General features: G+C 35.4%; 1 protein-coding gene across 1 annotated transcript in view; it reads left to right on the top strand.

Annotated features, from left to right (window-relative positions):
* The window catches only part of TTC6 (tetratricopeptide repeat domain 6), a 194293-nt gene that overhangs the window by 77248 nt on the left and 91553 nt on the right, over window positions 1-25492 (top strand). The window contains exons 7-9 of the mRNA XM_058540688.1: window positions 9276-9380; window positions 17198-17293; window positions 19395-19469. Of these exons, the coding sequence (XP_058396671.1) occupies window positions 9276-9380; window positions 17198-17293; window positions 19395-19469 (276 nt within the window). The remainder of the gene's footprint in view (window positions 1-9275; window positions 9381-17197; window positions 17294-19394; window positions 19470-25492) is intronic.

Genomic DNA, 25492 nt, shown 5'->3' with positions numbered 1-25492 from the left:
ATTTATTTATTTATTTATTTATTTTTGTGAGGAGATCAGACCTGTGCTAACATCTGCCAGTCCTCCTCTTTTTTGTTTTTTTTGCTGAAGAAGACTGGCCCCGGGCTAACATCCGTGCCCACTTTCCTCCACTTTATATGGGACGCCGCCACAGCATGGCTTGACAAACAGTGCGACAGTGCGCGCCCAGAATCCAAACCAGCGAACCCCAGGCCACCGCAGCGGAACGCGCACACTTAACCGCTTGCGCCACCGGGCCAGCCCCGACAGGAAACTTTTAGACAATAAACTCTCTACTCTAGACAAACACCACAGAAAAACCTGTGGCCCCATACTCACTCCCACCAGTAGAGGCCTAGTGGGAAATCTAGACTTTTACTCTTGCCAGAGTGTAATGAGGCACTCTAACACTCCTGTGAGGGTGGCGTCAGAGAAGGCGAGTGTGGAGCTGGGACTTTCATCTTAACAGAGTAATGATGAGGTTTCCCCTCCATGGTATCAGTTGAGACCACATGGAGATCCTGGACTTCCATCTCCACGTGGCAGTAATGAGCCACTCCTCTCCCTCCCACTCTGGGGGTATCAGAGAAGGCCTAGTGGAGTGTCAGCTAAAATAGGTCTAAAAAAGATCCAGAGTCTCATAGCATGATACTGAAAATATCCAAATTTCAATTGAAAATCACTAATGATACAAAGAGCTGGGAAAATCTCAAACTGAATGTAAAAGACAATCAATAGATGCCAACACTGGGATGACAGAGATATTAGAATTATCTGACAAAGATTTGAAAGCCACTATCATAAAAATTCTTCAATGAGCAATTATGAACACACTTGAAACAAATTTTTAAATTTGTTTAAAATAGAAATAGAAAGTCTTAGTAAACAAATTTAAGATATAGAGCAGAAACATGAAAATTTTAGAATTGAAAAATATAACTGAAATAAAAATCTCAGTGGATGGGCTCAAAGGGAGAATGGAAGAGACAGGAAAGACTCAGTGAACTTGAAGGTAGAACAATAGAATTTATCCAGTCTGAACAACAAACAGAAATAGACTAAAAATGAAAGTTAACAGAGCCTCAAGGATCTGTGGGAATATAACAAAAGATCTAACATTTGTGTTATTGCAGTCCTGGAAGGAGAAGAAAAAGAAGAGGGGTGACTGAAAAAATATTAGAAGAAATAATGGCTGAAAAATTCCCCAATTTAGCAAAAGACTTAAACGTATTCAGGACGCTGAGCAAACTCTGAGGAGGAAAAATCCAAAGAACTCTGTACCAAGCCACATAATAGTCAAACTTCTGAAAACTAATGCTAAAGAAAAAACCTTGAAAGCCACCAGAGAGAAACAATATGTGACCTACAGGAGAAAAACAATTTGAATGGCAGTGAATTTCCTCAGAAACTGTGGAAGCCGGAAGTCAGTGGCAGAACATTTTTCAAGTGCTGAAAGAAAAGAACTATGATTCCAGAGTCCTATATCCAGAGAAAATATCCTTCAGGAATGAAGGGGAATCAAGACATTTTCAGATGAAAGGAAACTGAGAGAATTTGTCTCCAGGAGACCTACCCTAAAAGAATGGCAAGAGGAAGTTCTCTAAACAGGAATAAAATGATGAAAGAAGAAAGCTTGGAATATCTAGAAGGAATGAAAACACGTAAAGCAAAAATATGGGTAAATGCAGTAGAGTTTCCTTCTCCTTTTGAGTTTTCTGAGTTATGTTTGTCAGTTGAAGCAAAAATTATCATATTGTTAAATGTAATTAAGGAAATGTTTAAGACAATTATATTATAAATGGAGAAGGATAAAGAGACATACAGGGAGGCAAGATTTCTACACCTCACTTGAACTGGTAAAATGATGACATCAGTAAACTTTAATAAGTTATGTTTATATAATGTAATACCTAGAGCAAAGCTAAAGAGCTGTACAGAGAGATACACTCAAAAATATCATAGATAAATAAAAGTGGAATTCTAAAATATGTCCAAGTAACAGGAAGGCACGAAAAAGAAAACAGAGAAACAAAACAAAGCAGAGGGAATAAACAGAAAACAAAAAATGAAATGGCAGACTAAATTCCTAACTTAAATGTAAATGGTCTAAATATACCAGGTAAGTAACAGAGATTGCAGAGTGGATTAAAATACATGGCCCAACTATATAGTGTCTACAAGAAACTGACTCCCAATGTAATGATATAGGGATGTTGAAAGTAAAAGGGTAAAAAAAGATATACATGCAAACATTAATCAAAGAAAGCAGGAGTGGCTATATTAATATCAGATAAAGTAGACTTCCAAGCAAATAAAGTTATCAGAGACAGAGAGAGGCATTATATTATGATAAAAGTGTCAATCCACCAGGAAGAAATTACAATCTTAAAAAGTGTATGCACCAAACAACAGAACTGCAAAATATGTGAAGCAAAAACTGATAGAACTGAAAGGAGAAATAGGCAATTCCACAATTATAGTTGGAAATTTAACCCCTCTCTAAATAGTTGATAGAACACGTAGACAGAAAATCAGCAAGGATATAGAAGAATTCAACAACTCCATCAACCAACAGGATCTAATTGAAATTTATAGAACACTACACCCAACAAGAGCAGAATACACATTCTTTTTATGTTCCAACGGAATATATACCAAGATAGAGCAAATCCAAAATGGAATCAAACTAAAGATCAATATCAAAGATAACAGAAAAATCTCCAAATGATTGGAATCAAAACAATACATTTATAAGTAATTCATGGGTTAAAAAGGAAATCTCAAGGGATTTGGGAGAAAACATTGAAAATCAATTGAAAAAAAAAAAAACATCAAAATTTGTGGAACACGGCTAAGCCAGTGCAGAGAGAGAAATTTATGGCACTAAATGCTTATAATAGAAAAGAGAAAGTATCAAATCAATAATTTAAGCTCCCATCTCAAGAACCTAGAAAAAGAAGAGCAAAATAAACCCAAAGCAAGCAGAAGGAAGTAATAATAAAGAGCAGAAGTCAATGAAATTGAAAACAGAAAAACAATAGAGAAAATCAATGAAACAAGGAGCTAGGTCTTTGAAAAGATTAATAAAATTGATCTCTAGCAAGACTGAAAAGGAAAAAAAGAGAAACAACTTAAGTTACCAATGTTAGAAATGATACAGGAGCTATCACTACAGATGCTTGCAGACATCAAAAGAATAATAAGGGAATACTGTGAACAACTTTACACATATAAATTTGACAACTTAGATGAAATGGAGCAATTCCTCAAAAAACACCAACTACCACAACTAACTCAATATGAAATAGATATTTAAATAGCCCTATAACTATTAAGGAAGTTGAATTCTTTTTTTTCAATTTTTTACTGAGGTCATAATGGTTTATAACATTGTGTAATTTCAGGTGTACATTATTATTTATCAGTTTCTGTATAGACTGCATCGTGCTCACCACCAATATTCTAATTTTTGTCCATCACCATACATATGCGCCCCTTTACCCCTTTACCCCTTTCGCCCAACCCCCCACCCCTGGAAATTGAATTCTTAATTTGGAAAACTCTCCTCTCAGCCCTCTGGAAAACAGTTTGGCAGGTTTATTTATTTTTTAAACTGAACATGCAACTACTACTCAGCAATAAAAAGGAATGAATTATTGATACATGCAACTTACAAGGGTGAATCTTCAGAGAATTATGCTGAGAAAAACCAATTCTAAAAGATTACATACTGTATGATTTCATTATATAACATTCTTGAAATGAGAAAATTATGGAAATGAAGAACAGATTAATAGTTTCCAGGGTTTCAGGATGGGGACAGGGGTGAGAGTGTCTGTAACAGGACAGCATGAGGGATCATTGTGATGACGGAAATGTTGTCTTGACTGTATCAATGTCGATATTTCGTTTGTGATATTGTACTATAATTTTGCAAGATGTTACCTTTGAGGTAAACTGGGTAAAAGAGAAACTTAGTTAAAAAGAGAATATTAAATGATAATGTGTACAGCTAGAAGAGAATGTATTAAAGGATCATTTGTATAGCTAAAAAGGTTTGTTGCAATTGAAATCTGAAACCATATCAATGACTTTTTCATACCTCATTAAAATCTATTGGTTTATTTTGTACTTTGAATGGATTTTATACCTGTTCATGATTTTGTAACATCATGTGTTGGTTATTTGGAAAATATTGTTCACCAAGTTATGTAGATCTTCAAATGTTGACACATTTCACTATATATATTATCAAAATATCTTATTTTTAATATTATCAGAAAAATGTTTTAGTATTAGGAACCTGGCAAGCTCGTGATGAAGGACACAAATTTTCCAAAATTCTAGTTTTTGCTAAAAGCTTACATTTTTTAATGGCCACAAATACTCTCCATGGTTTTATTTGAAATGACAAGTTTGCTTCATTCATTTTTCAAGAAAATACTTGCCACATACTCAAGTCTGAATAACCATAGTTTGGTGTTTGTCCTTTCAAATAAAAATGATGGCAAATTCAGTTCACAACTCAAGCAATAGCACATGTGCTTTTCCTCAAAACCATGATCCTACCTCACTGTGGCCACAGAGACCCTTAATGTGTACTTCTCCTTCAGTCGCATTGAGTATTAAAAACATGTGTACTTAAAAATTGGGATTCAATAATATTAACAATTTTTCTTGCTTCCTGCCAGGCATTTTTAGGGTGCCGCCGCCTTAATTCATGCTAAGGCACAATTGGTTTTACCCAATACATTTTTTTACACTATCAGTGCAAATTTCAACACAGTGAAAAAGGTCAATAGCCTCTTAGTATTGTTAAAGAAATAGTTTTCAAGTGTGGAAAGGTCTGGAAAAGTCCCTGGAAAAGTTCTTGAGGCTCTCCAGTGTCTCAGACCATATTTTAAAAACTATTGTTTGTCCTTATGTTTCATGTATATGAAGCTTAATTTACCCCTGACACAAATTTGCGTTCTCTCTCTCTTTTAGTGAACAGAATGTTCTGAGCTTGGTCTTCAGAGTGAGCAGGAGTTATTATATTGTGTTGTAAACACATAGTAACCGTAGGGGCTGTGCAGGTACTGTTGTATGAAATTAACCTGGGTTGCTTTATAGTTAGTAATTCAGTTTGCTGTGCAATCTCTACCCTTTTGTCAGGTTCTAGCAGCCACCAACACTGCTGTTTCTAACCATTTTCCTCTGTCTCCTTTTAGAAAGTTCTGAGCATTGCTGGCGAAACAATTTACCATGACGAGTGTTTATTCACTAGTTTAATTTGATAAATTCAGTCCTGAAGGTGCCTCCGTGTTTCTCCTTGAGAGCAAAGTACTGCTGTTAGCGATAGATTTTCCTCTCTTCCCACTTGGAGGCTTGTATCCTGCTTACTTCTAGGGGAATGATTTTATTCTGGATGCTTAAGCTGCTGGAAGTCTATCTACTGCATGAAAGAAGTTATTGTATTGTACATGACATATCATTTGATTACCTGAAATCTTAATTTCTAGGTGATCTTTGGGAGAAAAGTTGTCAGCTGAGTTTGGAAGAGTTTATTCGTTTTTTAGCAAGGACTTCTTGGCTCTAGGTCTGTACAGCAGAAAGGGATGCAGTGTGCCCAGCAAAACAGAGGATGAGTGAGATGGAAACATGATTTTGAATACTTATGTTCGACAAATTAACCTGGCAACTGCAAAATCCGCTTTCTCTGAATACTCTGTTGATAGATAGGAAGCTCGTGATCAAGTGTACGGCATAGTTGAAGTATATCTGACTAGAAATAAAAGTGGTCAAAACTCAGCGTCACCTTATCATTGTGACTCTATTTATTGGGTTTGGGTCTTTGTATTTACTCTTGAAAATTTGTGTAACACCCACGCTCCAAGAGATGTCACCGTTAAGGTTTCATAGTTAATGCTAGAATAATGCTTGTGAGCTAATGCTCTAAAATCATTTGAGCTCATTTTTCTGGTGAAGGAAGTCTTTTTGGGGAAAATGCATAGTCCAATTAAATATTATTAAAAGTCAATGAAAATATTAAAGAAAACATAATTACCAATAGCACCATGGATTCAAACAGTTATTGTTTTAAAAATCTTACCACATTTTCTTCCAGCTCTTGTCATGAGTGACTGATTAATTTTTTACCTCCAACTATTTTTAAAAATTATTTTTTCTTATATTGTTTGCTTTGTTATTTTCCTATTATTTTATTGAAATAAACTTCATTTTTTGGAATAGTTTTAGACTTACAGAAAAATTAAAGACAATATGATGTTTCCCATATATCACACACCCTGTTTCCCCTATCATTAATATAATAGTGGGTTCAATAGTGGCCCCAAAAGGTATGTCCAAGTCCTAATCCACAGTACTTATGAATGTGACCTTATTTAGAAGTAGGGGTTTTGCAGATGTAATTAAGAATCTTGGGATGGATCATCCTGGATTTAGGGTGGGCCCTAAATCCAATAGGACTGGTGTCCTTATAAGAGGACAATGCCACGTGAACACACAGACACACAGGGAAGAAGGCTGTGTGACAATAGAGACAGAGATTGGAATGATGCAGCTGCAAGCCAAGGAATGCCAAGGATTGCTGGCAACCACCAGAAGCTAGCAAGAGGCAAGGAAGGATTCTTAGCTAGAGCCTTCAGAGGAAGCATGGACCTTGATTTTGGATTTCTAGTCTCCAAGACTGTGAGAGAATACATTTCTGTTGTTTTAAGCCATACAGTGGTGGTTTGTTATGGCAGCCCCCGGGAAATGAATACATCTTACAGTTGTATGGTACATTTGTTAAGATCAATGAACCAATGTTTATACATCATTAATAACTAAGATCCATACTTCATTCAGATTTCCTTAGTTTTTATGCAATGTTCATTTTCTGTTCCAGGATGCCATCCAAGATACCACATTACATTTAGTTGTCTCCTTAGGCTTCTCTTGGCTGTGACAGTTGCTGAGACTTTCCTTGTTTTTGATGACCTTGACAGTTTTGGGGAGTACTGGTCAGGTATCTTGTAGAATGTCCCCCAGTTGGGATTTACCTGATGTGGTTTTAGGAGGGAGACCACTAAGGTGAAGTGCCATTCTCATCACATCATATCAAGGGTACATCTTATCAACGTGACTTATCACTGTTGGTGTTAATCCTGATCACCTGGCAAAGGTAGTGTTTGCCAAGTTTCTTCTTTGTCAAGTTTCTCTTTTTTTCCAACATTTTCCATACTCTACTCTTTGGAAGGAAGTCACTGTGTGCAGCTTACACTGAAGTAATGTGGAGTTATGCTCCACCTCCTTGAGGGTAGAGTATATACAAAAATTGATTTGCATTCATCTGTGTAGGAGATTTGTCTATTCTTCCCATTTATTTATTTATTCAATTATTTATTTATATCAATATGACTCATGGGTATTTATGTTATACTTAGAGTTGTAATCCAATACTGCTTTATTATTATTATTATTTTGCTAAAATTGTTCTAGCTTTGGTCATTGAGACCTCCTTCAGTTGGCTGCTATGTCCCTTTGACATACCCTATCATTGTGGGATCTTTTTTTTTTTATGACTTTCTTAATTTCTGGCAATACAAGATGCTCCTGGCTCATGTTGTGTTTTTCCTGCCCCAGTCCATAGAATAAGCCATTTCCACAAGAAGGCCTGGTTCCCTTTACTAGAGAATGTACTTAGAAACCAAGATGTGGGCATTGGTGTGCTTGTTGCTCCCAGGGCATTGCTGCTTCTAGGCCTTCTCAGCTGACTCAGCCAGGAAGTATATGTGTGTATCCTAACTCCTGTAAATATACATATTTAAAAATATTTCTGTATGTAACCATGTGTGTCTAAATTAAGCTAAACGTGAGTTCATACTGATGTCTTCCACTCTAATCCATCACCACATGGATCCTTCCAGCCTCCTCGCTTATGTTAAGACTCCTACTCCAACCATGACAAATCTGGCTCCTACCATCCTCCATCCATTTGCTTAATTGTTCAGTTCCAGTATAGAAGTATTCATGCATAGAAGTGTCAGAATTATTAGCCTATATTCCTGTGGGATACAACTTTATCAACTAAAGTGCAGTGCTATGTATAGTTTCTTTTGCCTTTAGTTTTACATACTCCTTTCATTTCCAAAGTTCCTAAAGTCAGCAACTTTTCCCCCACCGCCTTCAGTGAGGTTGTTTCAGACATTTATAATACAGCCAGATTGTTTTGTTACATTCTGCATTCCATCCTGGGTTTGCTCTTGATCTCCTAAATGATATTTTAAAATTTGCATGCTTTAAGGTTCAGTCTTTGTGCTCAAAGCTCAATAGGTTTTGACAAATGCACAATGTCATATAGCCACAATTCCAGTATCGTACAGAATAGTTTCACCTCCCTAAAAATTCCCCTATACCTGATTAATTTTTATTTGGAAAAAGTTTAAAGAAACAAATAAATAAATACAGAAACTAAACTAAAAAACACAAGGGGAAGTGTTATCAAGAATTTATGTTAACGTTTTCTCATACTTGTTTCAGATTTTCTAAAATAAAAGAAAATTTAAAAGTAATTTAAGTCCTATTGTACTTCTTCCTAATTCCATTTCTCTCCCCTCCTCCTTATCCAAAGGCAATTACTGTTACACCTGTGGTCTTTCATGATTTTATACTTTAATAAATGTATTTGTGACCTTAAACAATAAATACTATAGATTCATTTATATAAATGACATTATTTTGTATGCATCTTGCTAAAACTTGCTTATTTTACTGTCAATACTAAGCTTCTAAAATCCATCTATGGTATGTAATTTTTGTTCTTGAATGGCTTTATAGTGTTTAGTTATGTGAATATACCACATTTTATTCATCTGTTTCTCTATTAATGGACATTTAGATTGGACTTTGTTTTTTGCCATTTCATGTGCTGTATGAGCATCCTTGTACATATCTCTTCATGAACACGTGTAAGAATTTCCTTAGAATACATAGCTGGAAGTGAAAATTGCTGGATCACGTGGCATGCACATTTTCTGTTTTACTAGAAATGGCCATTTTGCCTCCAGTGTGGTTCTCTAATTTCCCCACATCCTTGGCGTCACTTGGAATTGCCAACTTTACATTTTTGCTAATCTGATGGCTATGAAAAGTTCTCTTCCAAAGACCTTCAGAGGCTGTGGAACCAATCACTTCAATTTCTGGGCAACTAGAAGCAATTTTGACAGGAGCTTGGGTTTTTACCTTAGGTACGATTTGATAGTTTCTAACAGCCTTTTATGTTATTTTCAAAGGTGTCTGCTTACCCAGGGTTTACGAAGTTGTTTTGGAATCTAACTTCACCCAAATTCTCTGTTCCAGTATCCGTCGTGAAGGAAACTCTGTATCCGAAATATGAGGTAATATACCGAATGACTTTTCTCTATGGTTGTTGTTCATAGTTAAATTAATTGTCTGATTATGACATTGAATTTTACTGGACAGTTGTGTAAATTGTCAGACAACTATTGCCATAATTAAGAATGATTGGATGGCGCTATCGAAATTCATATATAATAATTATAGTATGTATGTATTATATGTATGTGCATATATACACATATACTTATTAGCCCATACTTATACATGTATACTTATATATATATATTTATAAAAAATGTTGTACTTATCCATGTTACTTTAGCCAGTCAAGAAGAATATTCTGTTTTCTTTTTGAAGGATGTTTTATTTGACTGAGGTGCCGAGATATAAAGCTACTTGGGTTGTTTAGATCTTCATGGTATTTTCATTTGCTTTTAAAAGTGTATTTTTAGTTAATTTAATGTTAAAAATTTTTAACACTACCCAATACAATTGTTAATCTTTTTCTTCTTCCCTTAAAGAGTGTTCACTTGCTCTCATTTTATTTTATACTGATTATTTTAAAAATTAGAAAGATCAAGAGAAGAAAACCCAAATCATCTATTATTCTTCTTCCTCAAGACAATTACTGCCCACTTTTTGGTCCATTTTATTTCATCCTTAAAAATTCTTCCTCCTCTTCCTTATCTTCTTTTCTTTCACCCTTTCCCCTCTTTTCTTCTTTATTTTTTTCGTCTTAAAATAATTCTGTGGGGCCGGCCCCATGGCGTAGTGGTTAAGTGTGCGCGCTCTGCTGCTGGCAGCCCGGCTTAGACCCCAGGCGCGCACCGAGGCACCACTTCTCAGGCCACGCTGTGGCGGCGTCCCATATAAAGTGGAGGAAGATAGGCACAGATGTTAGCCCAAGGCCAGTCTTCCTCAGCAAAAAGAGGAGGATTGGCATGGATGTTAGCTCAGGGCTGATCTTCCTCACACACATACACAAAAAATAAAATGAAATAATTCTGTGATGAACATCATTGTGCATAAATTTTTAATGATATTTAGGATTATTTTATTTGCACAGGATTTTAGGCAGCTTATTAGAACACATATATCAGAGAAAGATAAAAAAAAAGTTAAAGAAATTATGGGGAAAGCATAACAAGGGTAATAGCATAATAAAGTCAGAGGTAAGATTAAATCAAATAAATTCTATTCATATATGCTGTTGTTGCTTGAAATGGGGTCATTAATTTACCTCTTAGTTTTTCTGCAACCAAGGCAGGGATGGAATCACATTCATATTTGACCTACTGATACTATGTGTGTGGAATGTTAATACTGAAACACCCTTATATTTCTTGGATTACTTGATTGTGGTGTATTATTCTTAAATAGCATGTTGAATTCTGATAGGCAATATTTTATTTTTATTTTTAATATATACTCATAGTGAAATATGTATGTAGTATATTTTTTTCCTCTGTTGTACTCTGCTATCAGGGTTATTCTTGCTTCATAAAGTTAATTGGGTAGCATTTCATCTTTTTTAATATTCTGGAATTGATACAAGGAATAATCTTGAAAATTTGGAAGAACTCATTGGAAACGTGAGCCATTTGGGAAGGTAATTGTTTGACAATTAAAAATTTTTCCTTTCTAATTCTTGGGTTATTCATGTTTACTATTTTTTCTTGAGTTAATTGGTAACGTGTATTCTTACAGAAAGCCATCTATTCGATTGAAATGTATAAGTTATATGCAGAGTGTGTATATATTCTCTCTTCAGTTTTAATCTCCATTTCTAATGTTGCATCATTTTCTTTCAGATTTCTAGTGATATTTTTGAGATTTTTTTCTTCTCTAGGATAGATTTTTTAGCAATTAGTTTAATTTTTTTGGTTTTTTCTCATTTGTTTTCAATTACAAATGTTTTAGTCTCTACTTGTCAAACTACTATTTTCACACCAGTATAAAACCATCCGTTTAATTTTTTTAACAAAGTTTATGATGTATGATCCTCTAGCTGTTAGATGCCATGGCCGGTCAGCCAGAAAAACAAATGAGTTCAACCTACTAACTTTGACCAAAAAACTTTTGGGTTTGTTATTAATTCAACTTTTGCCTCTCTGAATTTTTTTTGCTTCTGTCTTTGAAAATGTTTTGGTTATTGGCTTCCTGCTTTCCATAAAATTTTGACATTTCTTTTTGGCATTTTTCTAATTTCTTGCACTGAAAGTTTAATTAATTTCTTTATCTTCTTTTTAAGTAATATAAATACTTCATAATTTTCTTCTGTGTAAGCCTTTGATCTTATTTCATACATTTTTATAGTGTGTTCATTTATTTTCTAGATAATTTCTATTGTAGTTTTCATTATCTTTTTGATACATATACGGGAAATTTTTTTTAAACTTTTTTGACTTGGAATTATTTTGTTTAAATTTTATTCTTAACCCTTATTAACATAAGAAAATATATTCTTTAGAATACCAATTTCTTGGAATTTATTGATATTTGCTTTGTGGTGTACTGGATGTACCAATAGTATTTGTTAATTCAATCGTGTTATATGCAGTGACCATTGTTACATTGTGGCAGCACTAAGCAGAGCACAGGCTTCGCAATTATACGCTCTTGGATTTGAATCCCACTTAGTTCCTGGATAACCTTGTACTAGTATCTTAGCCTCTTGAAGTCTCAGTTTATTTTGTATGTAGAGTGGGTGTTCTGAGGATTTAATGAGAGACTATATAATGTATTGCCTGATGCATAGTAAGTGCTCAATTAATAATAGATATAGCTGTTGTATTGTTATATTCCATTCTCCTATGGCATATTTCTTTCCTTTGATCTAAAAAACACTGGTTGGAATTTTTCAGTGCAGTTACGTTTTGTCCATTTCTCCAAGTGTTACTGACAGTTCTTACTTTATGTGAGTAGAAGCTGTTTTGTCTTTATTATGAATTCAGCACTGTTTATTCTTTATTATCGATTTTAGATGACCCACTTTGGCCGAGTTAACGCTAGCATTCCACTCTAATATGGCCAACCCTGTGTTCTTTTCTGTTTGTGTTCGGGAATATTTTCATTTTACTCCTGTCTTTGTTGTGTTTTTTGTTTGTTTTAAATGAGCCGTATAAGAAGCATATGGTTAATTTGGTCTTACTAGTCTTATTTTGTGGTTTCTGTCTTTTAAAAATTTTCTTTCTATTCTGTCTTTTGTTAAATTACCATTATTTTCTTTAGCAGTATTATTGTCTGTGCCGTTTTCAAAGTGGCCGGGCCTATTAAAATCACTGAAGAACTTGTATGAGTAGTATATGAATGCTTTCGTGTGGAAAAAACTCAAACAATAAAGACGTGTATGGCATAAAGAGCGCTCCCCACCTTGAACGCTGTCCTTCCCCAGTTCTCTTCTCCCTGAAGTTAATCATTGTTAAATGCATTGTGTGTATCGTTTCAGACATTTTCATTTTCATTTATGTAATGTAGGCGCATGCAAGTTAATGTTTTTACGTATGTGGAGTCATGTAATCTATATTTTTCTGCGTCTCTATTTTTTTCACTTAAAAGATACTTGAACATATATCTTTGCACACATATATATTTTTCTATTTGGAATTCCTGGCTAAAGTGTATATGTAACTCAAATCTTGGAAGATTATGGTGTATATTTGCATTTCTTTCTTTTTAGTGTAGTATAGATTTTTCATTTACATAAGAAAATAATATTTTTTTTTGGAAAAAGATGCCATGTGCTAAAATAAGGTTAATAACATAAGGTATATGAAAAGATTGCCTTAATGTAAAAGATTGGCAAATATTAATTTGTGTAAGTACGTGTGGCACCCATGAAAATGTGATGCTCACATCTCCTTCAAGAGAATCTGTTGAGAGGAGCATACTTGACTGCTAGCCTCCAACTGCTGTCCTGTAGATCTACCACGGTGTTCCCTCAGAGGCTCTTCTTCCTCTGGGCTGCTCCCGGCCAGTGCCTGAGCACAAGGGGCTTGCCAGAGCTGACCCATTCCTGCTTGATGTGGAATTGTTTTAACAGGCAGCTTTGGCTCAGGGACTTTCCATCTGCCTAGCTGACTCTTTCTCAGAACTTCTCTGTGGTCTGAAGCTCTTCCTACCCAATCCTTCCTTTCTCTTCCCCTTTCACAGGTGTCACACCTACATCATGGTCTGAAGGCCCCTTCTGCCTACTGCTGCTTCTCTTTTTATGCTCCACTGGTAGCATCTGCTTCTAACTGAACTGACACAGTAGGAGAGTCTGTAACATGAGTGCAATGTTTTCCAAACTACTGTATTATGTTTCTAAAGTATGGGCATGTATTTTTCCGTCTTTGTATATAGGAAAGTATGAATATGGGGAATTGAGAGTGGGCAGAATTGTCTGAACAAAGTCTGAATTGTAGCAAGAATAAGAAGGATTGGTTAGAACTGGTGATGATGGAGTAATCCATTAGAAAGATGTTCTAAAAGTAAATCGATACGGGTGGTTGTTCACACCCAATGACCAGAAGAAAAAGGATCCAACAGGACTTTCTGGCGCAAAAAGAGGGCCCAAGACACTTTCCATGCGCCATAACTGGAATCAGACCTTTGTTCAAAGACTCCTGGTTCCTGTGAATGGGAAATGGTATTTAGATACAAAGATCTGTGTGCCCTACTTTTTTAAAAGCAAATTTAACCTATTTATATATATATATTATGATTATTGATATTTTTTGTTTTATCTTGCCATTTAATTTATGTTTTTATAGACTCTGCCTTTTGTTTGTTTTATATTCTCCTTTTATTCCCTTTCTTAAATTTATCTTTGTTGTTCCTTTTTTAAAAAAATGCAGTGGTCTGGATATAATATATTCTGATTTTATTTTTAGTTTTTCAACTATCTGGATAAATTGTGTTTTATCATCCCTATTTTGGAAGTTATATATATTATTTCTTATTCCTATGGTGGTTTCTCTAGAATATTCATCTTTACCTTTAATCAATATCTTTAATCTATATCTAATGTTAATCAATACCTCTATACACCTGCAGGAAAATGCAATGACTTTAAAACCTTTTAATTCCATTTACCCCTTCTTGATTTAATATGTTCTTACTTTGATATATTTTTAGATTCTTATCTTTTAAAACTCCCAAAACATTATTATTATCATTTTATGCAATATTCTTTATATTTTACCCATGTATTTATCTCTCCCTCTCTCTTTTTTTCCCTAGCATCTCAGACCTTTCTGTCTGAAATCATTTTACCCTTTGCCTAAAGTATATCCTTTAGAATTTGCTTTAAGGAAAGTGGGAGGTCTGCAATCGGTGGAAACCCTTGTTTTTCTTTGTTTCAGATATCTTAATATTACCCCATTCTTGAGGGATATTTTACCTGGGTATGGTATATGTGGTAAATGTTTTCTTTTAGCACACTAATGTTGTTCCACTATTTTCTGGTGTCCGCTATTGCTGTCGAGAAGTGAATCTTAAGTGCAAGTCCTTTGAAGTTAATTAATTCTCTGCTTCCCTGAAAACTGGCTACTTTGAAGTTTTTCTCTTTCTTCCCTAAGTTCCACTATGATGTGTCTAGTTGCAGGTTTCTTTTTATTTATCACACTTTGGAATCATTGGGATTTTTGCATCTGTGGTTTGATGTCTTTCATCAGCTATGGAAAATTTTTAGTTATTATCTCTTCAAATTTTGCCTCTGTCCATTCTCTCTTTCATTTTCTGAGACTTTAATCACATGTATTTCTTTTTTCTCTTGATATTGGACTCTGGGCTATTTCTTTTGATCTATATTATAGTTCAGGTTCATAATTCTTTCCTCAGTTGTTTCTAATATACTGTTAAACTTGTTCACTGTATTTTTAAATTTGGTTTTGTATTTTTCTTTTTAGAATTTGTATTTTTTTCTCTAAATCTATTACATTCTGGTGTTTTATTTCTTTGTGTACCTGTCTGTCTTTAAATGTTTATCACCATATTTAAAACATTATTTTTAGGAAACATTTGAGACCTAGAATGACAGTTCCTTTCTCCAGAGAAAATTTTTTGTCAGAACCTGGTATCTTTACCACTCAGAGACAGCCTTAATCTAAGGTTGAGGCTTGAGTTTATTGACCTCATGATAGAGCCCAGGCTGAAGGTCTACACAAAGGTTGATTTACTTCCATTCACTCTTAATCTGAGGGTGTAACCCTGAGGGTGTAACATCTGTGTAGCCTTAGATACTTGTATATTTTGTATATATTTAATATTATATTTGTGTATAAATAACTCAGGTAGACTCTGGGCTTCGATTTCTGTCACCCTTACCCCAAGAAGCTGCCAATCTGCAGCTCAGATTTGCAGCAGCTTTGGCAAACATCCTGAGAACAAAAGCATCGTTGAATACTGGGCTTACCTTTCCAAGTTCTTGCCTTTTCTTAGATTTTGGCCCTGTATCTCTTCATCATCTTGTTAGCTCTTTGATGCTTTGAAGATTATGTTTTTCATATTACATGTAGCTTTCTGCCCTCAGCAAAATTACTTAGCCTGCCAAAATTAGAAGCAGAAGTCATAATTGACTTTTAAGGTAGCAAAACTATTTCCACTTCCATCTGCATCCCAGCTTTTATTGCATGCCTACCAGTTTCAGCAATATCCCTGGAGTAGAGAAGGAGGATTTTTACATCAGATGTCGTGTAAGCAGTGCTCGCATTCTCAAGGCACATTAGCTTGGGCAGTATCTTGGCAGGTTCCAGCATGCGTACCATGTTCTCTTTTTAAAAAGCAACTATTTATCATTAGTAAGTTCTGCTGTTTTGATATCTGTAAAATACAGTATTAAGGTTTTTGTCCTTGTTATTGTTACAAGCATTATTTTTAATATGTAATAGCTGCTATTCCATCATATTTGAGTATTTTGTGTAGGCATATGACAAAATAATTCCAAAATCTTGTGTTTCACATACTTTGTCTTTGAAGAATAGTGGTGCAAGTGACCAAGTATCTTTCTGCTGCGTCCAGTAATTCTCTTACCTTACATTGTGCTATAGCTGCTATATGAAAATACGACAGAAGAGGATGAACAAAACTTCAGTGCTGGTGCTTCCTAAATTACCCATAGCCTTCTCCATATCTGCTCCAATCTCAGTAATAATTACATGATACTTTTAAAATCTGATTTCCTATTGAATAAATATTTTTTGAATTTGAAATGTTAGTTGTTTGAGACCTGAAAATTTCAGCAAATAAAGCAGCGACATGATTTAATTCATCATGAATCCACCAGGCTATCAAACTGAGATCTTCTAGTTATTTCTATATATCCAAATCACTGATTACAAGATAGAGAAGTAGCACGTTTAATAGTAATCCTAATCATTGCAGCAGTTTACCCTTACAGTAATAAATATACATATATAACTTAATTAACTCATAGAGTTTGAATTATAAAGTGTTTGAGGAGATTTTCATTCCAATTAACATTTAGAATGCTTACTTATATTTGGCAGTGAGTAGTTATGTATTGACAATAAATCCAAATGATATGTATTATTCATAATCCTGATGTTGATATGCTGAATAGATTCAATGCTACCTATGAGATCACAGGCTTGGTGATTGCTACTAAGACTAGGGATGCCAGAAATAATGTGGAAGTATCCGTTTGGCTAAAGGCCAATGCTAAAGCCAAATTGTGGGTTTTAGCCAAATACTAAGGCTGTAGCTGGACTTTGATGCATCTCTGGTTTTCTACAATTCTAACTTTCTATACATTTCTCTTTTGGTAATAATGTTGTACTATGAAGCAACAGTGATAATAGGCTTTTAAAAGTATTCCACTATATAATTTGAAACTATTATCATTTTATCGTAGAGTGTTCAAGCAAGCAGAATTTTAACTGAGAAATTTTCATCTGAAAGCAAGGAAAGTGTCGTTGCTTTAAATCAGTATAGCAGAAGAAGTTCTAGGGTATGTATAATTTTTATTCTGCTATTCTATAATTTTTTCTGCCTACAGCTCAAATATTATTTCTAGTAATTCTGGAAATTATTTCTTAATGCTTCCTCATTCCGGGAAATGCCTCAAAACATTCCCTGGTGTTTTTGCCGAGGACACATTTCCTCTTTTTCAAATATTTTGTCTTAATGACACTCAAAAGATATTATTTACTAATCAATAGCAGGATATCTTCTGTGAGTTTTCCTAAAATTTCTGGTTTGCACTCATTTATCACTTCTTGCCTAGGTCTTAAATGATCAAAGTAACATGTTAATAAATCTTTTCACCAAATGGGGGAATTGTTTATGGCCATGAAACAGAGAATTCTGTAAATGGTGACTAGACTCATGCTTATGACTTTATTATCATTACAGTGCATCCAAATAAGCTAATTAAACAATAAACACAATCAGAGAGAAAAGAGATAGTGATTGAGAGAAGAAGAAAGGTATGAAAATAAAAGTGGCTAAATAAATGCCCTGAATTTTATGGGAGACAAACAAGAAGCAGTTTGTTTTTCTCTCCTTCGTGCCCTCAGCCCTCTCCTTCCCCTGATGATGTTTTGGGATGCTGAGTGCCACACAGTAGAGAGTATTGGTGCCCTGAGACAATCAAATCTCTATTCTAGTAGGATAACCAGGTTAAATATGTGTCTATGCCCCCTTCCTTGTTCCCCATGCAGTCAGGTAATACTTTTCTTTTGGAGGGGATAATGTTTCTATTTAATATAGATCACTCTTTTGCTATTTTCCTTGTAGCACTTACTAAATATTTGTCCTTATGTACGTTTGATCTTTTTATTCCTCACCAGCCTGGGGTCATATCATTCTTGTTCACTGTTTTATCTGTAGCACCTAGAGCAGTGAGCATCACATAAAAGAATTGAACCAGCGAATGGCATTTTCTAGTTTGGAATGCCATTTGCACTTTCTAAACTGTTGTGGTAGCACTGCTTTATACCTACCTGTCAGATATTCCCATTTTTAGTAACCGCTTCTTCCAATCCATCCTCCCTACTGCCCCCTGCTATATTCTGAAAACACAAGAATGATTATGTCACTCATGTCTCAACAAACTGAGTAACCCCACCTACCAAATAAAGTCAGAGAGCTCACTAAGCCTCATGACCTGGCCTCAACTCTATTTTCTATCCTCCCTCCCGTTATATCTCTGCTTCCATGTAACCTCACGTACCTGTGTTCTGCCTGCACCAGAGTGCTTGGGGACTAAAATCCCCTGTACTGTGACACTTCGCTGTTCTTGCTAAGCCTCTTCCATTGGCCTGGGACGTTCTCAACCCTTTCTCAGTCTGTGGAAATGTCTCTACCTTTCACAGGCCAGCCCTGAGGCTACCTCTTCAAGCCAGTCTATCCAAGTTCCTTCCCATTGAGAATTGCCCTCTCCCTCTCCCTTGCTCTCTTTACACCTGATTACACCTGATTCACACCATCCTTAGTCATTGCCACAGCTGCTTTGGATTGTAGTTATTTCTTTATGTCTTTCCACCATTATACTGCTGGAGGACATAGAACATGTCATTTTTTTTTTTTTGTACTTTCTACTCTATCCAGTAGATAGTAGTACTTCCCAACTCTTTTAATTTAGTAGCTCTCATAATAAGTGATAATATTTGTGTGGTCCTGTGGAGTAAAAGGTCCTGTGGACCCCTGATTAGAGGTGACTATTCAGGGGACAGTAGCTGCTCCAAGTCCTGTTAGTGCAGCCCCAGGGCTAAGGGGATTATGGCTCATCATATCTGTGCCACATTCACACCAACCTGTGCCACTTGTACCCACCAGAAAGCTTTGGTAAGTGTTTATTATATTAAGTTGCATTTTTAAAAATAAGATAGTTTATATTATTATGCACTTTTCTAAATTAATTTATGGATTTTAAGTTCTGCTCCATTCTGTGAAGTCAGTGAAATGAGTAAGAACCTGTATTTTAATTAGTATTTCTGCATTTCATTAATTAACCTAAACAGTTATCCTTAGCCAACTGTCATATGATATTTTAGTTTACCGAATAATATCTATAGTCGATAGATATTTATCATTTGATTATTTCACAGGTTTTTTTCCTAAGAAAATCTGCATCATTTGAAAATATCCAAAAATGTTTCAGCACACAATCTCCACAATTAAAGGTATGATAAATTTTCAGTTTTTATTATTCAAAAGAAATGTTTATATTTCTAGTAATAATCACGACCTATGCTTTTTTGTTTGCTTTCCTGAAATCACGTAGTCAGTTGATTCATCCAGTCATCCAGAGTTGACTGAAAGTTTGGATTGGAGTGGGCATTTGGTAGACCCTGTAAGATTGTGATTGGGGTGCCAATTTAAGATTTGCAATAGCTCTTGGAGGTGTCTCATATTCGTAGTTTGACTTTACCTGGCATATTATAAATGAAGTCACTTATTAACCTAGACTTGCATTGGGCTTGCAGTTTTAAAGCATTTTCGTGGACACTCGTCCAGTTTGATCTTGAACTTCACAATCTCATGATGAGAAGGAAAGTGAGATAGATATTATCCTTGTTTTATACTTGAAACAGCAAAGATCAGAAAGTAGTAAATGGCAGAGCTAGAACTTAAACCCGCACCTCTTCTTAGCAAATGCAACGTACTTTCCTCTGCACCAAGACTCCACAGGCCTCCTTGAGCAGCTGGGGCTTACCTTCAGTGCAACGGCATCCAGCTCCCAGCTTTTGTTTTTCTCTCTGAAATATGACATCTTCCTTGATTCTCCACATTACTTGCTTCTAACTTGCTTTTTACTGGTTTAACTTTAGCCTGCTTCCTATTTCATTTCTGACATTCTCCTTTCATACTGACTTTTTGATCCTCTGTTTTATATCCCTGTACACTGACACTATCCTAAAGATTTTTTTATTGATATATAATTGACATATAACATTATATTAGTTTCAGGTGTACAACATAATAATTCGATGTTTGTATATATTGCAAAATGATCACCACAGCAAGTTTAGTTAACCTCCATCACCACACACAGTTACACATTTTGTGTCTTGTGATGAGAACTTTTAAGATCTATTCTTTTAGCAACTTTCAAATATACAATAAAGTATTTTAATTATAGTCATCGTGTTGTATGTTACATCCCCAGGACTTATTTATTTTATACCTGAAAGTTTGTGCCTTTTGACTGCCATCACCCATTTCGTCTATCCCCCACTCCCCACCTCTGGCAACCACCAATCTGTCTGTCTTTCTCTTATTTACTTATTGACTTATTTATTTCACTTAGCAAAATGTCCTCAAGGTCCATCGATGTTATCACAAATGACAGGATTTCATTCTTTTCTGTGGCTGAAAAATATCCCATTGTTGTGTGTGTGTGTGTGTATAACATTGTATATGTATATAACATATATATAACATTGTATACATATAACATATATAACACTGTATATATGTTATGTATATGTGTATATACATATATATGTGGATACACATATACATAGCCTATATATGTAACATTGTGTGTGTGTGTGTATATGCATCACATTTTCTTTATCCATTCATCCATTGATGGGCACTTACGTTGTTTCCATTTCTTGGCTATTGTGAATAATGCTGCAGTGTACATAGGAGTGCAGATATCTCTTTGAGATCCTTATTTCATTTCCTTTGGATATACCTGGAAGTGAGATTGCTGGATTATATAGTAGTTCTATTTTTACTTTTTTTTTTTGTGAGGAAGACTGGCTCTTAGCTAACATCCATTGCCAATCCTCCTCTTTTTGCTGAGGATGATTAGCCCTGAGCTAACATCTATGCCCATCTGCCTCTATTTTGTATGTGGCATGCGGGCACAGCATGGCTTGATGAGCAGTGTGTTGGTCTGCACCTGGGATCCGAACCTGTGAACCCCAGGCCACTGAAGCAGAGCACACAAACTTAACCACTATGCCACCAGGCCAGCCCCTCTATTTTTAATTTTTTAATTTTTTGAGGATCTTCCATAGTGTTTCCATAGTGGCTGCACCAATTTACATTCCCACAAACAGTGCACACGCGTTCCTTTTTCTCCACAGCCTTGCCAACACTTGATGTCTCTTGTCTTTTTGATAATAGCCATTCCAACAGATGTGAGGTGCTATCTCCTTGTGGTTTTTATTTGCATTTCCCTGATAATTAGCGATGTTGAGCATCTTTTCATGAATCTGTTGGCCATTTGTATGCCTTCTTTGGAAAAATCTCTATTCAGTTTCTCTGCTCATTTTTTTTTTTTTTAAACAACACCCACCTTTTATTTATTTATTTAGGTGAGAAAGATTGGCCCTGAGCTAACATCTGCTGCCTAGCTTACTCTTTTTGCTTGAGGAAGATTGTCCCTGAGCTAACATCTGTGCCAATCTTCATCTATTTTGTATGTGGGACGTATGTGGGACCACAGCATGGCTTGATGAGCGGTGTGTAGGTCCACACCCAGGATACAAACCCATGAACCCCAGACCACTGAAGTGGAGTGTTCAAACTTAACCACTACGTGACCATCCTCTGCCCATTTTTTAATCATATTATTTGGGTTTTTTGCTATTGAGTTGTAAGAGTCCGTATATGTTTTGGATATTAACCCCTCATCAAGTAGATGGTTTGCAAATATTTTCTCCCATTCTGTAGGTTGCCTTTTCATTTTGCTGATTGTTTATTTTACCGTGTAGAAGCTTTTTAGTTCAATTTAGCCCCAGTTGTTTATTTTTGCTTTGTTGCTTGCACTTTTTGTGGCATATCCGAAAAATCATCACCAAGACCAATATCAAGGACCTTTTCCCTGTACTTTCTTCTAGTAGTTTTACAATTTCAGTTTTTACGTGTAAGTCTTTAATCCATTTTGAGTTAATTTTTGTGAGTAGTGTAAGATAGGGGTCCAATTTGATTCTTTTACGTGTGAATATTCAGTTTTCTCGGCACAATTTATTGAAGAAACTATCCCTTCCCCATTGAGTATTCTTAGCTCCCTTGTCAAATATTAGTTGGCTGTATGTGCATGGGATAATTTCTGGGCTCTTGATTCTGTGCCGTTGGTCTATGTGTCTGTTATACCACTGCTATAGTGTTTTGATTACTATAGCTTTGTGATAAAGTTTGAAATCAGGAAGTGTGATGCCTCCAACTTTGTTCTTCTTTCTCAGGATTGCTTTGACTATTTGGGGTTTTTCATGGTTCCATACAAATTTTAGGATTGTTTTTTCTATTTCTGTGAAAAATGCTATTGGAATTTTGATAGGGATTGTATTGAATCTATAGATGGCTTTGGGTAGAATGGACATTTTATTTATTTAAATTTTTAAATTTTTTTGTTTATTGCAGTAACATTGGTTTATAACATTGTATAAATTTCAGGTGTACATCATTATACTTCTATTTCTGCATAGATTACATCATCTTCACCACCCAAATACTAAGTATAACCCATCACCACACTCATGTGCCAAATTATCCCTTTTGCCCTCCTCCCTCCCCCCTTCCCCTCTGGTAACCACCAATCCAACCTCTGTCTCTATGTGTTTGTTTATTGTTGTTATTATCTACTACTTAATGAAGGAAATCATACGGTATTTGACCTTCTCCCTCTGACTTATTTCACTTTGCATTATACCCTCAATGTCCATCCATGTTGTCAAAAATGGCTGGATTTCATCGTTTCTTATGGCTGAGTAGTATTCCATTGTGTATATATACCACAGCTTCTTTATCCATTCGTCCCTTGATGGGCACTTAGGTTGCTCCCAAGTCTTGGCTATTGTGAATAACGCTGCAATGAACACAAGGGTGCATGTATCTTTACGCATTGATGTTTTCAAGTTCTTTGGATAAATACCCAGCAGTGGAATAGCTGGATCATATGGTAGTTCTATCCTTGATTTTTTGAGGAATCTCCATACTGTTTCCCATAGTGGCTGGACCAGTTTGCACTCCCACCAGCAGTGTATGAGAGTTCCCTTCTCTCCACATCCTCTCCAACACATGTTGTTTCCTGTCTTGTTAATTATAGCTATTCTGATGGGCGTGAGGTGATATCTCATTGTAGTTTTGATTTGCATTTCCCTGATAGTTAATGATTTTGAACATCTTTTCATGTGTCTGTTGGCCATCTGTATATCTTCTTTGGAGAAATGTCTGTTCAGGTCTTTTGCCCATTTTTTAATTGGGTTGGTAGGTTTTTATTGTTGAGATGCATTAGTTCTTTGTATATTTTGGAGATTAAACCCTTATCAGATGTATGGTTTGCAAATATCTTCTCCCACTTGTTAGGTTGTCTTTTCGTTTTGTTGATGGTTTCCTTTTGCTGTGCAGAAGCTTTTTAGTTTGATGTAGTCCCATTTGTTTATTTTTCCTATTGTTTCTCTTGCCCGGTCAGACATGGTGCTTGAAAATATGTTGCTAAGACCGATGTCGAAGAGTGTACTGCCTATGTTTTCTTCCAGAAGTTTCATAGTTTCAGGTCTTACATTCAAGTCTTTAATCCATTTGGAGTTAATTTTTGTGTATGGTGTAAGGTAAGGGTCTACTTTCATTTTTTTGCATGTGGCTGTCCAGTTTTCCCAACACCATTTGTTGAAGAGACTTTCTTTTCCCCATTGTATGTTCTTGGCTCCTTTGTCAAAGATTAGTTGTCCTTAGATGTGTGGGTTTATTTCTGGGCTTTTGATTCTATTCCATTGATCTGTGTGTGTGTTTTTGTGCCAGTACCATGCTGTTTTGGTTACTATAGCTTTGTAGTATATTTTGAAATCAGGGAGTGTGATACCTCCAGCTTTGTTCTTTTTTCTCAGGATTCTTCTACTTATTCGGGGTCTTTTGTTGTTCCAAATAAATTTTAGGATTCTTTGTTCTATTTCTGTGAAAAATGTTGTTGGAACTTTGATAGGGATTGCATTGAATCTATAGATGGCTTTAGGAAGTGTGAACATCTTAACTATGTTAATTCTTCCAATCCAAGAGCATGGAATATCTTTCCATTTCTTTGTGTCTTCTTCAATTTCTTTTAGCAATGTTTTATAGTTTTCCATGTACAGCTCTTTCACCTCTTTGGTTAAGTTTATTCCTAGGTATTTTATTCTTTTTGTTGCAATTGTAAATGGGATTGTATTCTTAATTTCTCTTTCTGCTACTTCGTTGTTAGTGTACAGAAATGCAACTGATTTTTGTATGTTGATTTTGTATCCTGCAACTTTACCATATTCGTTTATTACTTCTAAAAGTTTTCTGGTGGATTCTTTAGGGTTTTCTATATATACAATCATGTCATCTGCAAATAGTGACAGTTGCACTTCTTCCTTTCCAATTTGGATCCCTTTTATTTCTTTCTCTTGCCTGATTGCTCTGGCTAGGACTTCCAATACTATGTTAAATAGGAGTGGTGACAGTGGGCATCCTTGTCTGGTTCCTGTTCTTAGAGGGATAGCTTTCAGTTTTTCACCATTGAGGATGATATTAGCTGTGGGTTTGTCATATATGGTCTTTATTATGTTGAGGTACTTTCCTTCTATCCCCATTTTATTCAGAGTTTTTATCATAAATGGATGCTGTATCTTGTCAAATGCTTTCTCTGCATCTATTGAGATGATCATGTGATTTTTGTTCTTCATTTTATTAATGTGGTGTATTATGTTGATTGATTTGCGAATGTTAAACCATCCCTGCATCCCTGGAATAAATCCCACTTGATCATGGTGTATAATCTTTTTAACGTATTGTTGTATGTGATTTGCTAGTATTTTGTTGAGGACTTTCGCATCGATGTTCATCAGTGATATTGGCCTGTAATTTTCTTTTTTTGTGTTGTCCTTGTCTGGTTTTGGTATCAGGGTAATGTCAGCTTCGTAGAATGAGTTAGGGAGCTTCCCCCCCCTCCTCAATTTTTTGGAAGAGTTTGAGAAGGATAGGTATTAAGTCTTCTTTGAATGTTTGGTAGAATTCACCAGGGAAGCCGTCTGGTCCCGGACTTTTATTTTTGGGGAGGTTTTTGATTACTGTTTCGATCTCCTTACTGGTGATTGGTCTATTCAAATTCTCTACTTCTTCTTGATCCAGTTTTGGAAGGTTGTATGATTCTAAGAATTTATCCATTTCTTCCAGATTGTCGAATTGGTTGGCATATAGCCAACCATAGTATTCTCTTATAATCTTTTGT

The sequence above is a fragment of the Diceros bicornis genome, chromosome 5 (genome assembly GCF_020826845.1).
Source record: "Diceros bicornis minor isolate mBicDic1 chromosome 5, mDicBic1.mat.cur, whole genome shotgun sequence".
NCBI lineage: Eukaryota > Metazoa > Chordata > Mammalia > Perissodactyla > Rhinocerotidae > Diceros > Diceros bicornis.
This window is presented reverse-complemented; position numbering and strand designations above follow the sequence as displayed.